The 14517-nt window shown below is 38.5% G+C and overlaps 1 protein-coding gene across 6 annotated transcripts in view; it reads left to right on the top strand.

Annotated features, from left to right (window-relative positions):
* Positions 1-14517, top strand: part of LOC146487780 (uncharacterized) — a 48979-nt gene that overhangs the window by 13934 nt on the left and 20528 nt on the right. For all 6 annotated transcript variants that reach the window (XM_085126945.1, XM_085126952.1, XM_085126923.1 and 3 more), the window contains exons 10-27: positions 3818-3888; positions 5454-5543; positions 6083-6158; positions 6766-6879; positions 7368-7470; positions 8313-8350; positions 8519-8585; positions 9184-9298; positions 9933-10027; positions 10589-10714; positions 11082-11155; positions 11512-11591; positions 11886-11924; positions 12671-12746; positions 12958-13069; positions 13307-13370; positions 13952-13991; positions 14131-14201. In XM_085126945.1, the coding sequence (XP_084983071.1) occupies positions 3818-3888; positions 5454-5543; positions 6083-6158; positions 6766-6879; positions 7368-7470; positions 8313-8350; positions 8519-8585; positions 9184-9298; positions 9933-10027; positions 10589-10714; positions 11082-11155; positions 11512-11591; positions 11886-11924; positions 12671-12746; positions 12958-13069; positions 13307-13370; positions 13952-13991; positions 14131-14201 (1451 nt within the window). The remainder of the gene's footprint in view (positions 1-3817; positions 3889-5453; positions 5544-6082; positions 6159-6765; positions 6880-7367; positions 7471-8312; positions 8351-8518; positions 8586-9183; positions 9299-9932; positions 10028-10588; positions 10715-11081; positions 11156-11511; positions 11592-11885; positions 11925-12670; positions 12747-12957; positions 13070-13306; positions 13371-13951; positions 13992-14130; positions 14202-14517) is intronic.

Here is a 14517-nt window from a genome sequence, read left to right as displayed (position 1 = left end):
TCCTTAATGACCCTTTAAAGGATGAAGTCTTACGGTACGCCAACTGGGGCCTAGCCTGGAGAACGAATCGCACTTATGGTTCTGGCGAGAGACGTTTTATTCGCTTCTGCCTAATGCATCGTCTCGTTCATGATAGTGGGGACATTCTCCCGGCTTCCGAGGGCACCCTCATTTACTTTGCCTCCTACTTAGCACGGTCAGTCCGCCATAGTACCATTAGACTTTATCTCGCTGCTGTGCGTAACCTCCACATATCATGTGGGCACAGCGATCCCTTGGCGGGTAAACTACTTCTTAAGAAAGTACTTAGGGGTATCCTTCGTTACCAAGGGCAACACCGGGTTTTGCGTCAACCAGTTACCCCCGGGGTTCTCCTTGCTATACGTCCCTTTCTCCGCTCCTGGTTGGGTAGTTATGACTTCTCCATGGTGTGGGCTGCTTTCACACTCGCATTTTTTGGCTTTCTCCGCTGTAGCGAATTCACATATCAAGGGGTTCACAAGTATTGCTCCCGCTTTGATTTAGGAACCGAATGTGTGTCATTTGTCCCTAGTCTGGCTAGCCCGCAGCACATGGTCGTTACTCTTCGGTCTTCTAAGACCGACCCCTTTCGCACAGGTCAGTCTCTTATTATTGCTAGGGCGGACTCATTGCTATGTGCCGTCACTGCCATGCAGCGTTATTTTCAGTTAGTGGCTCCCCCTCCAGGCCCACTTTTTACTTTTCGGTCCGGCCGCCTCCTTACCAGAGCCACCGTTACTTCCCTTCTGCGTGACGCCGCACGTCATGCTGGGTTACCCTTCCACAGCCTTAAGGGTCATAGTTTTCGCATAGGTGCCGCCTCTTCAGCGGCCGCTGCCGGCTTGCCAGACTGGTTGATAAAAGTTATGGGTAGATGGTCTTCAGACTGTTATCAGTTGTATATAAGAACACCCACACAAGTTCTGCTTTCTGCGGCCCCTCGAATGGCCAGTTCCTCTCCATGAAGTGGGTCGTTTATTTAATCTTTTTCTTTTGCTTGGGGGGATACCCGCTCCGCGTGTATCTGTGGCGGTTAAGTCTGCGTAGCGACTTCCCCAAGCTAAGTTCTCTAGTATTTTTTGCCGTGTTTTAATTGTATTGACCTGCCAATATTCCAGTCCGACCCAGCAGCGCTGGTGAGATAGGTGAGGCACGATAGGTCTTTTCAGTTACTCTAGTTTTGGGACCTGCCAATACTCTTCTCGGAGTGGCGCTGCTGGCCTAGCTGTGCTGCTGTTGCAGCGCGTTGTTGTGTTTTGTTGTTGTTGGCCTAGGTGCAGCTGGAAGTGCCAGGGAAGTGAGGCCTTAAAATGGTCACGCAATTTAATAGAAGTCGCCTGTCACGCAATCGCTGAGCGGTGTTCCCCCTTATTTACGCCAATATGTTTGTTGTCTTTACTTTAGTTAATTCTATGTTTGAGTAGAGTTACACATAGCATGAATCTTAACCGGAACAGTGACATTAAGATTACAACAAAATTGTAAAACACAGTTAATGGCACGTGACGCCTTTTGCCCTGTGGGGCATTGCTGGTATTTTACTTAAAACTCAGTACTTGGTACTGTAAGGTACCATTGTATTTATTGTCTAGGCATTTATCTATAATTCTATCTTAGTATGTTGCAATTCTGTCTGGATACTAGTTATTTCGGCCTTTCTAACTGGTTAAATCTTCTGTATACCCCATTCATGTCTCTATTATTATGATGTAAGGTCTAGCATGTAAATGGTACAAGCCTGGCAATTGGCTCAGGCATGGAACACTGTCTAGGTATAAAACGCTGTGTAAAAGGTTTTAACTCACATTTCTTAGGCAATTGTTTGCTCGCTGTTAAGCTGTGTAAAATTTTTTCCCTCCCTCCCTCCCTTTGGAGGCCATGTTATCAATAAACTGGGGTCACCAATCGTTGGTTGCGTTTCGGTTAAGTCTGCGTAGCGACTTCCCCAAGCTAAGTTCTCTAGTATTTTTTGCCGTGTTTTAATTGTATTGACCTGCCAATATTCCAGTCCGACCCAGCAGCGCTGGTGAGATAGGTGAGGCACGATAGGTCTTTTCAGTTACTCTAGTTTTGGGACCTGCCAATACTCTTCTCGGAGTGGCGCTGCTGGCCTAGCTGTGCTGCTGTTGCAGCGCGTTGTTGTGTTTTGTTGTTGTTGGCCTAGGTGCAGCTGGAAGTGCCAGGGAAGTGAGGCCTTAAAATGGTCACGCAATTTAATAGAAGTCGCCTGTCACGCAATCGCTGAGCGGTGTTCCCCCTTATTTACGCCAATATGTTTGTTGTCTTTACTTTAGTTAATTCTATGTTTGAGTAGAGTTACACATAGCATGAATCTTAACCGGAACAGTGACATTAACAGTGAAGGAAGCGAAACTAAAAGGTTGCGGCTTTTTCGGCCGCTGTTTCACAAGCTGAGAATGGAAACACGCGTGATCGCTTTTAGCCCCGCTAAACCAGTATGCTGCATGCACAAAATTATGCTTGATATTAGCTTAATCTTTCGAATCAAAACTTCAAAAACAGCATTTTCTTGATAAAAAACGCTCAATACTTTTGGTTGTAATCGGCAAGGAACCGAGAAAATGCTTAAAGAGCGAACTCTTTCCATCTCGATCATACACGTGCACACACGTGCGCACATCGCTCCAACAAAAATGCAAACACAGTTGGCTGTGTCGCAGAGTTGGTTCCTGTAGAAAGGAACCCAACTGTGGCATCGGATGAGACGTTTGAAAAACATATCACGCAAAAAGTTCTTTGTTTCCCTGCCTTGAAAGTTGATGCACTCGACTCACGCCTGGATACTCGAACCTTGCGAGTTTTGAGGATCTAGTCACGAAGTTCGAGTTTCAAGGGACTGTCAACTTACATTTGCACGGTACTGTATGTGTCATAATTAAATTTTTATATCCCACTCATAATTGCTTATTTTTTGTCCCTTTAGAAAAAATCGTCGCTAGAGCAGTATAAAAGTGGTTTGCTTTCTCAGAATCCTGGGAAAACAAGCTTAAAATAGTTGAGGGAAAAATCGCATAATTTGCATAATTTACCGCATAATTTACCGCATAATAGTCCTTTCTTATCGCACAATCTACCCTAAAAATGTCGCACAATTTCAGATTTTTTATCGCACCCTATCAGATGGCCTGACAATATGACCAGCTCCCAGTTGGCTTGATAGCTCAGTTGGTAGAGCACTGCACCGGCATCGCAGAGGTCATGGGTTCGAATCCCGTTCAAGCCTAAATTTTTTTTCAGGCTTTCTTTTTGCAACTGCTTAAGTTTTGAAATAATTGCAAGGATCTTTCTTCTAATTAATCTTTCACCCACAGTTCAAATATATTTCATATGTTAATATTAATTTAATTCTGCAAGAGTTCTGTTTCAGTCATTTCATGTTATTATTAATATTATTCTTTTAAAAGTTTAAGAGAAACTACAACAGTTTGATTTTTGATTTTTATTTCATTTATTTTGTATGTACTTATTACATATTCAATGGTTTAAAACTGAAAATTAATAGTACTCCCTCCTTCATTGTCCTGATCATCCCAGGTTCCCACCCTTTAAGTTCCCACCCCCCCCTCCCCACCCAACATAATTATTATTGTAGATTACTTTGTATCTAGTACACAAAATTGATTTAAATTAACCAAATAAAGCATTTTATAATCCCACCCTACACAGCAATCAAAAAAATTAATGCTTTTTGATACATGTACAGTATGTATTAACTTTCTGCTCTTTGTTGCATTGTACTGCATATTTATATTTATTTAAAATTTGTTTTTAACAGACCTCCAAAGCTCATGCCTTAGCAGTTAGTGAACATTACATAGTATGTGGATGTGCTGATGGAATTATTAGGTAAAGTGTACATGTATTATCAACTTGTACCTTTTCCTCGTTGTTCTCCACATATTTCTTATGGTATGAATATTGGGAGAATTTGCTTAAACATCAAGACATTTGAGTGATTATTTTCTTTATTCTCATGACCTCAATGTTTGTAAGAAGAAATTATGTGCTGGTCACTACTCCTAACAGTAGCTTAAAGTGTTAAAATGCACAATAACATTAATCTACATGTATTTGAAAAAAAAATTAATTGTTGCTTGTTTTTATTTTAATTAACAATTGATTCATGCGTCAGCGTGCTTCATCGAGATATGAAGCACGCGGGAAGTTTGGAGAGCACGAAAGATGCGTAAGAGTTGCTCGAGGCGTAGCCGAGAGCAACTCTAGCTTCTTGAGTTTTCAACGAGGTAGTTTTTAAACCCGTTGGTTCCAGGTTGGCCAGAGGTTTCCCAAGCGTTCTGCCAATGTGCAAAATGGTAATAAACAACCCCATGTTCGGTAAAAATACACATCTTACAGGGTAAAAAAGGCAACACCCCTTTGGTCTACAGTAGTTAAAGTTTCTAATTATGGAATAAAATACACTGGTTGCCTATTAAAAATTTTCCAAAAAACAAACTCGAAAATTTGATCCTCACGTTACGTGCTGATTGGGAGAATTCTTTCCGCTTGCGAGGACATGTCGGTTTGTTTACGCAAGATTTACGTAGTTGTCACGTCTCATGAATGAAAATAGAATGAAAACAGACTACTGAAACTTCCCTAAATGAAAAATTATTCAGTTAAGTCTTTGTTCTAAGAAGCAAAGGCGTACAATTTTTAATCCGAGACGATGAACGCGCAAGTGATTTGAAGGAACTGCAAGTCCATTTTGAAGTGAATTCATTGAACCGTGTGCACGGTTTTCAAAAATTTCGCAAAAAACTGTTAGGAATACGAAGAAGCGGTCAATAAGAAAAGTATTTAAGTACAAATTCACAATAGAACCTGGAATTTCTCGTTTCGAAAAGGTGTCTTTTCCCTCTGAGAAAGCGAAATTGGCGCCTGAAAATTAATAGCTTTGCGAGACACGATGTCACGGGCCTTGTTCTCTTTTTCCCTTTTCTTTAGGTTTTTTCGGTAGTTAAAAACTCCAATCCGAAAGGAAAAGTGGGAAGAGCTTCTTCATCAGCTGGTTCCCTTGTTGCCATCTGTAGTTAAACGTTTTGCGGAAGATTTCTCCCGTTTTTTAATGCAAAATGGAGAAAATCACTCACCGAGTTCTCGAGGCATTTGTTTGCTGACGTCATCAGCGTGCACAATAGGAATATGAAGCACGCTCGTGCAATTGAATTTGATTGCACGAATTTACTAGCTGTGTTATAAAATGTGTTTGTTTTTGTTGTTATTGTTCTTTGCTTTCCATTTTTATTAATTGTTTAAACAGTAGCTTAAAGTGTTAAAATGCACAATAACATTAATCTATTTGAAAAAAAATTAATTGTTGCTTGTTTTTATTTTAAAATGTGTTTGTTTTTGTTGTTATTGTTCTTTGCTTTCCATTTTTATTAATTGTTTTCATTTTTTTTTGCCAGAGTATTCAATCCTCTGAAGTTACAGCACATTGTAACCCTTCCCAAGCCTCATTTTCTAGGTGTCAACATAGCAGAAGGCATTGATTTCAGGTAACAAGCCTGTTTAATATATCCCACATTTATTTTAACTTATGTACATATTTTCAGGCATGGTGCACAGAGCTTTCAGTATTACAATTAATGCAATTCTGAATCCCAGCTGCTCTTTGACTCAGACAAACAAGGGAGCATAAAGTATTGCTGGCTTGTAGAACTCAGTAATTTCCCGCTTGGCTACTTTTCCATTGCCACACCTTCTTTCCTCTCGTTCATCCTTCCATATCAGATATAGACTGCCTTGTTTTAATCAAATTTTCATTTACGGCATCACCTGCCTTATCAACAATTTTTTTTCAGTTGGGCTACAAGGTTAGGTGTACTCAAGGCGGCTGCCTTACATGAGCCCGGTAGCCTGGGGCACCCTAGAAAATGCTCTGGCACAACATGAACGTCACATATTGGGCACCTAATGTCTGGACTTTTGGCCTTGTGGGCTCCTTGAAATTTTATTAAATAGGCAACATCTTTGATTCTGATGAATTGTTAATAGGAAGCTCATAAATAACCCTTGTTTACAAATTGTTCTCTAGTAACCCGTTGTCAAAGCCAGAAAAAGCATCTTATCCTGATACAGTGGCTGTGGCACTTGACACTGTCAATCATCGGGTGAGATAACAATATATGATTAGATTAAATATCATAATTTAATTTCTGTTGATTATTAGTAGTTAGATCTGATTGCTGAATCGAGAAAACTCCAACTTGGCCGTTTTCTTGCGAATTCATTCCTCGAACAGACTTTGACAGCCACCGCGAATGTTTAATAGCACACATCGCTCCAACACAAACAAAAACACAGTGAGCTGTCACTGTTAATGAACAAAAGTTGGTTTCTGTGCAATTGAAAAACAAACCGAACTGTGAACTCTCCTGCGATAAGATGTGTGTAAAACTAATCAAGCAAAAAGTTCTTTGTTTTCTTGTCTCAAAACCTGATGTGCTCGATTTGATGCTTAATACACTCGACTGGAACCTTGATACTTAAAGCTTTCGAATTTTGAGGATTGAGTCACAAAGTTAGAGTTTTGAGGGACTGTCAACTTACTTTACACAGTACTGTATTTAAATTACACTTTGATTTGGAAATCTTTCTATTAGTAAATGATTAAGAATTTATTACTGAACTTGACTGAATTCAAAGTCTTAATAGTATCATGTCAATAGGCATTAATATTGGGGTTTACTATTAATATTATTGTTGTTATTTTTGCAGTTGACTTGTGTTTATAATGATCACAGTTTGTACACTTGGGATATGAACGACATTAAAAGAATCGGAAAAACATGGTCCTCACTTTATCACAGCGCGTGTGTCTGGGGAGTTGAGGTAAAGCAAAATCTCTAGTTCTGTAATGAGTTACTGTAGAAAGCATTTTGTATCATCAGAGATAAAAGGTCTTTAGTTAGATTAAATTACACAATTTAAACACAAGACATGAAGGGTTTTACACAAGACTATCCTAAGTGCATTTTCTGCATTGATATCAAAATTGCTCTTACTGGGTAATTACAAGCTCTATTTTAGCACAGATGTTCTAAGCTACGCCTAAAATCCTGATTTAGAGTTGTAATTTTTTTTGAAGAGCCTGTAGCTCGTACAAGCCCCAATGGTTTCAGTATGGGCATCCTTGCCACATGTTTCTCTCTCTTTTGTTTTTCTTTTATCTTTTATATTTTAATTTATATTTTTCTTGTAATGATGTGTAAAAATAATGTTTGAGCATCGGTTCTTCTTTTGTGTAGTAACAAGTGATCCTCAATTTTAATGTGATAACAGAACAGATAGACATTAATAAATGCAATAATCATCAACAGGTTTATCCCAGTGTGTCAGACAATCGGCAGGCTGCTCTTCCGCCAGGTTCATTCCTAACATGTTCAGCTGATGACACCATTAGGGTCTGGAACATTGAAGAAGGTTAGAATTAATCCATCCCACATGAATCTGAAATTTATACAGTGTATTCAACTAATGGCTCATTGTATAACATGCAGACTTAAGAAGCGAAGGCATCATGTGCCAGCGGATCACTTTGAATTAGACAGGTAGCAAGTAAAGGCAGTATTCAACAGCTGTGTTTTTCTTCTGACAAAGTTGTCTCTTTCAAAATAATACAGTCAAACCCCCACTAACAGCCACCTCTCCACAACGGCCACCTCTCTACAACGGCCACTTTTTTTTTGTCCCGGCTGACAGTCCATACATAAGCTCTTGTTTAAACCTCTCTACAACGGCAACGGCCACTAAAGTGCGTCCCCAACTGCCAAAATAACCTCTCGACAACGGCCAGTACAGCTCTTTTTTGTAAAAACAAAACCTTTTTTTATAAGTTGATGCAGTAATCGACATTTGTCTTCAGAACATTATGTTTCTGCATCCATTTTAATGATATACGTATTTTGATTGTGTTCCTTTTATATGCTGCAGTAAGCATAAATTGTCTACAATAATACAGCTAATGTTGCAAACCTTGCTCGTTTCGTCTTACGTTTTATTGTGTATTTTATCTGTATATATTATTTAAGATTGGATTGCCGTTATAGGCTACAGTAAGCATGAACTTAGCACAATAAACATGTTGTACTTCCAAAAAAAAAAAGGTGTCATATTACACCCCTACCTCCCCATAACGGCCAACTCTCCACAACGGCCACTTTCTTCTGTACAACTGTATTGTATTGATTTATAAATGACTCTCTCTGAAAATAGCGATTGATTAATTGTATTTTTAAAAGCATCACATCAATTTTCTCTTCCAGGGACAAGTGTTTTGTTTGAAAGAAATGTTTACAGCAAGGTGAGTTGAAGGAAATTGTCATTTAATTTTACTTCAGCAAACAGTTTAGCTTGGGAAAATCATTCTCGCACCTGTACTTCTAAAGGTCATTAGATATATAAGTCTTGATGATGTGATGAATGTGAGTGATTAGTTGTTCTGATTATTGACACTTTTGTTATATGGCAGGAGATGATGAAGATCATATACACAGATGATACAGTAGCAAATTTGAAAGACACTGATGTCAGCCCAGGTTGGTAGACTGTGCACATACACCATGGTTAAGGCTTTTTACCACAGAAAAATATCAAGTGCGACTTTTCGACTGGGTGATTTTATATGCTGATTGCAGTGAATTGGTAGCAAGCAATTTCGTCGGCACTCGAGGGCGGGCACACCGGGAAATATTTTACGCTGATTGTGATGATTTTCCACTCCCCTTTGTTCCTATCTGCCATTTTGAAAAAGTGTTTGATAAGATTGCACAATCTGATTTGTTGACAATTAAATTTAAAAGTGACAAGCACACATGGAAGTCCCCATGGAAGCAGGCACTTGAGGCGAATTACAGCAGATTTAATCGCCAGATGCTAGATATCAGCAATTTTCAATGTCAATTGCAGTTATCAGCAAAAATCAGAGCTCAGCACCATCCACACTAGATGAATTTTTGCTGATCCCCGTGATCGGCCTTAAAAATCACCCAGTGTATCACTGACTTTACTAACATCTATGTTCATGAGATCATTTTGTTATAAATATGATTGCTGACAAGTTTCAAGAAGTCAAGAGTAGCATTTTTCCCTTTGTGGCTCTGTCATTTCTTTATAACATCAATGATTTCTTTGCAGCTATAAAGAACATGCGAGATTCCAACAGTGATTCCCACAATGCTGGAGTAAGATGTCTGCGAATCAGTCCTGATGGACAAACACTTGCTACGGGCGACAGATCTGGAAATGTCAGGTTTGTATGTAGTGGAACCCTGCTTTACCGACACCTGCTTACAGCGCAACAAACTCAACCGGGGCCACCAAAAAAACCCTACACTTTGAAATGTAAAGAAATGTTCTCGTTTTTGATTGGTTTACAAACTACCAAAGCCAGACTCCTTTGTTGTAAACATGACCTGTGATTGGCTGATCAATGTTGGTTGGCCCTGGTTGAGTTTGTTGCACTGTAATACGGACACCTCCTTATTAGGACAGTTTTCTTTAATTTGTCCCACCCCATACATTATCCTTAAAATGAACCCACTTTTTCTGGCCCCAGTGTTGTCCATGTGCATGTAGCTCTGGGGACAGTTGTTCAAAGCAGAGTTAAGCTAACCCAGGATCAGATTTCAAATATTCTGTTCTATGGCTTAATGGTTGCTGAAAATGTTGTTTGTCCTCATACATGTACATTTTAAATGACTTTGGCTGAAATCAGTTTCTCATTTAGAATTAGCAATTTTTGGTGGATGAAACAGACACAAGAGTTAACTTTTAATCCTGGTTTAGCATTAACTGGCTTTCAAACAGCCTATCTTTGTAGTTTAAGTTTGTTTTCAAAAATCATACAATTAAATTTGTTGCAATAACTGTTTCTTTTTTTTCAGGGTATATGATTTGATGTTCTTTGATGAGACAGCGAAGATTGAAGCTCATGAGTCTGAAGTCTTGTGTGTGGAATTTTCACCCAATGATTCAAGTGGTAAGAATAAAGTCTGTTGTTTCCATTAGCATCCTAAAAACCATCCCAGACATTAAAGGATCAAGGATCTGTAGACTCTTAGTTAGGCTCCTCTCAGTGGGGGGGGGGGGGGGGGGGGGAAGGAGTATTGCTGAACAGTAAGAAACTTAATTAATGGTAAGTTGTGGGTAAAGTTGGCCAAATCATGGTAGATTAAATTTAAATTTTTCTACAAGCTTCATGTACTTCAGGTTTGCAGTGAAAAACTTGAAAAACAAAGCAAAGCAAATAAATCTAAAAATGAACGAAGGGGTCACATGATCATGTTTGAAAAAGCTATTAAACTGTCAAACTGTAGTCACTGTAATAGAAAAAATAGGCTGCCTTGGCCATCGTTTTGCACTGTGTTTGATGCTCTTGTGCGAATTACTTTTTATGCCCAAATATACTTTTTAATGTAGAGATTCCATAATGCAGCATGCTTGAGTAAACATAAGACCAAACGTAAACATTTGTGATCTGTACTTCCAGAAAGCAGTGCCACTCAGCTTGCATTTACTCATCTTTTGTTTTAACTTGCAGGTCATAAACTTCTGGCCTCAGCTGGGAGAGACCGACTCATTCACATTTTTGATGTGCAGAATAACTTCAGTTTTGTTCAGACATTAGACGATCATTCAGCTTCCATCACCTCTATCAAATTCAACTGTGAGTTGTGATGCGTTCATCGACTTGAGTGATGGAGTACAGTTTACTTTCTGTAAAAACATTTTTTTAACACTTCCAGTTAAAATCGTCCGCCAATGTTTCTCGCAATGAAATTTTAAAAACCAAAAGGAAACAAAATGATTTTCAAACTTTGAGCCCATGAAATTTATAAAGCACCCATCGTGTTACATCTTGTGAAGGGGGTGGGGTGGGTGAAGGAGGCTTGGTAGACTTGTGGACATGTGGATTTGTTTATGCCAGTGTTTTCAATAGTGTTGTTGTTAGTTGGAGTCACATTTGTCTGCCTGATACTTTTACATCCAAAAAAACAGTCTAATTTTTTGATGGTGGACTTTGTTTTTTTCAGTGTCTGAATCTGACGAATTACAGCTTTTAAGCTGTGGAGCAGACAAGTCCATTATATTCAGAACAGCGCAACAGGTATGCGTGCACATGGCATGTTTATTAACTTGAGTGTTGCCATGGTAACTTTCTTACTTTCTTCTGCTATTCTAAAGAAAGTTAATTTAATTCTTTGTCAACATCAGCAGGCTAAAGGGTGTAAATAAGGGTGTGTTTCTTTGGGAGAATCCTAAAACAGATTTGTGGTCTCAAATCATTCAGATCATGGTGCATCAAAGGAACCAACAAATCCTTGTCCAGAGTGGATTCGTCGGTTCCTTCGATGCACCATGATCTGAGATTACAAATCTGTTTTAGGATTCTCCCAAAGAAATTTTTTTTTGCACCCTTAATGTCAAAGAAATGATAGACAAGTCAATTTTTTTAATTGTCAGAATCCAGAGTTGCAGTTTGTGAGAAGTACAAATCATGTTGGTAAAACCACCTTTTATGATATGGATATTGATGTGTCAAGGTACGATGACATTCTTTTTGTTATTCAATTATTGTTTCTTTGTTTTACTGTCAATTTTTTTTTGTCTTGCATAGGTGAAAACTGGTCATATGTCATGCTAGAGAGATGAAGACATAGCGTTTCCTCATCTGTTGTGTCTGGGCTAATAAACCTTACCAGAAACTAGCAGAAATTAAACTTATGAATGAACTAATTTTAAAATAATATGTTTTGCTTTGAGTGCAACCATCTGTTTATGTTTGTCTAAATTTGATGTGATTGCAACATTGGAAGTTTTTGTTTTTGATTTCTCAGGAAGTATGCAGCTACTGCTTGTCAAGACAGAAATGTCAGGTAATGGTTTGATTCAAGCAGTTTAGTATCATTGGAATAGTTTGACACCACATAAATGTAGCCATCATCTTAGGCTCACTGGGTCATGTCTATATGTCTATTTACACGAACACCATGTTACACATCCATAGCAATTTTTTTTGCAACTTGTCCTGCAATTTTGTTGTGACAGAAGTTGCACAAATTGTTGCGTAGTGTCACAAGCCCTGAAATGTCTTGCAATGTTTTTGTTGCCACAATCATTGCAAGAAGTATATTCATTTGTTGCTTCTATTTTGTGTAACACTTCAACTGCAACAATGTTGCAAGATTTGTTCATTGCAGGGCATGTTGCACTAGTCAACTTTTTGTGCAACAGAACGACAAATTTGGACAAGTTGAAAGAAAATTCCCTAGCGTAACATAGGCTAAAAGAGGTAGCAGCAAGATGTACTGTACAATCACTGACACACCTTGGCTTCCTTAGAAGTAGTCCGTAGCAGTGTATTTTCCTTTGAAAATGACGTAGACAGAAGAAACAATTTACAACTACAAGGCTGCAGTCTAACAGGATCCCAGTAGCCTGGGGCGCCCAAGAAAATGCTCTGGGTGCTTAAATTTTTTGCAGTAGTACCCCAAACGTTACATTTTGGGCTCCTAACTTCTTGACTTTTGATCTGTTTAATAGACTCGGTAAATAAGGAATCCTTTACTGTCATGTTGTTAGTGGTATGTCCTTCTGAATGTTTCATTCATTTTTGTCAAAGGGTTTATGATGTAAGCAATGGAAAACAGACAAGAAACTACAAAGGCACTCCTGGAGATGATGGAACTCTTGTTAGGGTAAATACAACTCGGTTTTTTATTTATTTTAATTTCTGTCTTTGAATAACGTTATAATCATCACTCATATTGTCGCCAACTTGTACAGGTTCTGTGCTTATATGGCTGTTGTTTCAGTGGTCAGTACATCTATAGACCACGATGGTACCGTTACGTACAGCATTTGTCTTAAATGGAGCTCACAGAGTAACGCGTTTGCTCTTTTTGTTAGATAACTCTGGATACATCAGGGACTTATGCAGCCACAAGCTGTTCAGATAAGAGTGTTTGCGTTACAGAATTTGACACTGGAGAGTGCGTGGCCAGCATGTCTGGACATTCTGGTGAGTCATATATCCACACAGCTTTAAGACTTTCCCATGTGACAGAAGGCAAACTTACCAGGACTAGTAAGTTTTATTTGGCACTGACTGGCTGAAAACAGGGGCCTGTTAATAATATTGTCTTGATTGGTCAAACGATGTTGCATGTTTTTGTACCACCCTCAACTTCAGTAAGCAAATTATAATTAAAATTAACAAACTTCTTCTTCTCTAATTCACTGAACCTTTCTTTTGCAGAGGTTGTGACTGGGATTAAGTTTTCTGTTGACTGCAAAAATCTCATTTCTGTTGGTGGAGATGGGTGCGTTGTTTAATTTTGTAACAGCTTTAAATTTGCTAAGTTTTCTTCAAGTCAAATGTTATTTTATTTTACAAGGAATCTGGCAATAACCTGTTAATACAAGGATAGATCGTAGTTAAGTAAAATATATGTGGGAGGATTTGAGATGGTTATTTCAGAATGATGAAGTTAAAAATGTAACAAGAAACATTAATTTCTTTTCGTTAAATTTCAGCTCCTAACGTGACACTTCTTATTTTGATATTAAAAAGTCAGAATTTCCAGTAGTGTCCCAACTCTCTGTCAGGTTTCGGGAGACATGACTCATCACAAGGACTGTGCAAATTAAACCTAAGTTACTGACTGAACGCCCATGCAGCCATGTGTTTAATTTAAATTTCTGGAGGAATACAGGAGTTAAGCATACATCTAACTCTGTTATTGGACAAATTGTATCAAATTTCCAGGCCTTACCTGGAAACTAACTATACGTCGTGTTTGGTGATGTACTTTTAAGTTAATTTAATTTAATTTAATTTAAGTGAACGCAAATATCAACACAAAGTTTTTGCTGATCTCGAATTTATTCTCTTGTGTTATAGATGCATATTTGTGTGGAAAATCCCCACAACGTACACACAGGTATCACATTGAATTCTTGTTTCGTTATTTTGTCACTTAAGTAGAACAAATCCCTTGGTAAAGTGAGACTTGTTGATGTTGTTAACTCATCTCATCTCATCCCTGCTCCTTCTGAATGTATTTTGTTTTAATTTGTCAGAATATGGTGGAAAAACTTCACGCACTTGGACATGAACCGGAAATTACACTTCAGTTTGGTACACCTGTCAGGTATGACAATGGTAAAATAAAAAAAGTAAAATAAAATAATGACTCAAGATTTTTGTCGTTTTATCCAAAGCATTTTTCAATTGAGTGTCATAATGCCAAAACCAAACTAATTCCTCTGGCCAATCACAACACACCTAAACAGCGTAATGAACCAATCAGAACTCAAGGCAAATGCATGCAACCGGCGCCAAGCGCGGGAAAATGCGTTCGAGCAAGTCACGATTAGTTTTGGTTTTGCTTCTCGTCGGTTGAGAAAATGGCGCGAGTTTTGTTCATAAATCTCAGAGCGTAGGAAGATAAAACCAAAGTAAACGCG

Source organism: Pavona decussata, unplaced genomic scaffold (assembly GCF_977016875.1).
Source record: "Pavona decussata unplaced genomic scaffold, jaPavDecu1.1 SCAFFOLD_13, whole genome shotgun sequence".
NCBI classification, from domain to species: domain Eukaryota; kingdom Metazoa; phylum Cnidaria; class Anthozoa; order Scleractinia; family Agariciidae; genus Pavona; species Pavona decussata.
The sequence above is the reverse complement of the archived record's forward strand: the minus strand, read 5'-3'. Positions and strand labels throughout refer to the sequence as shown.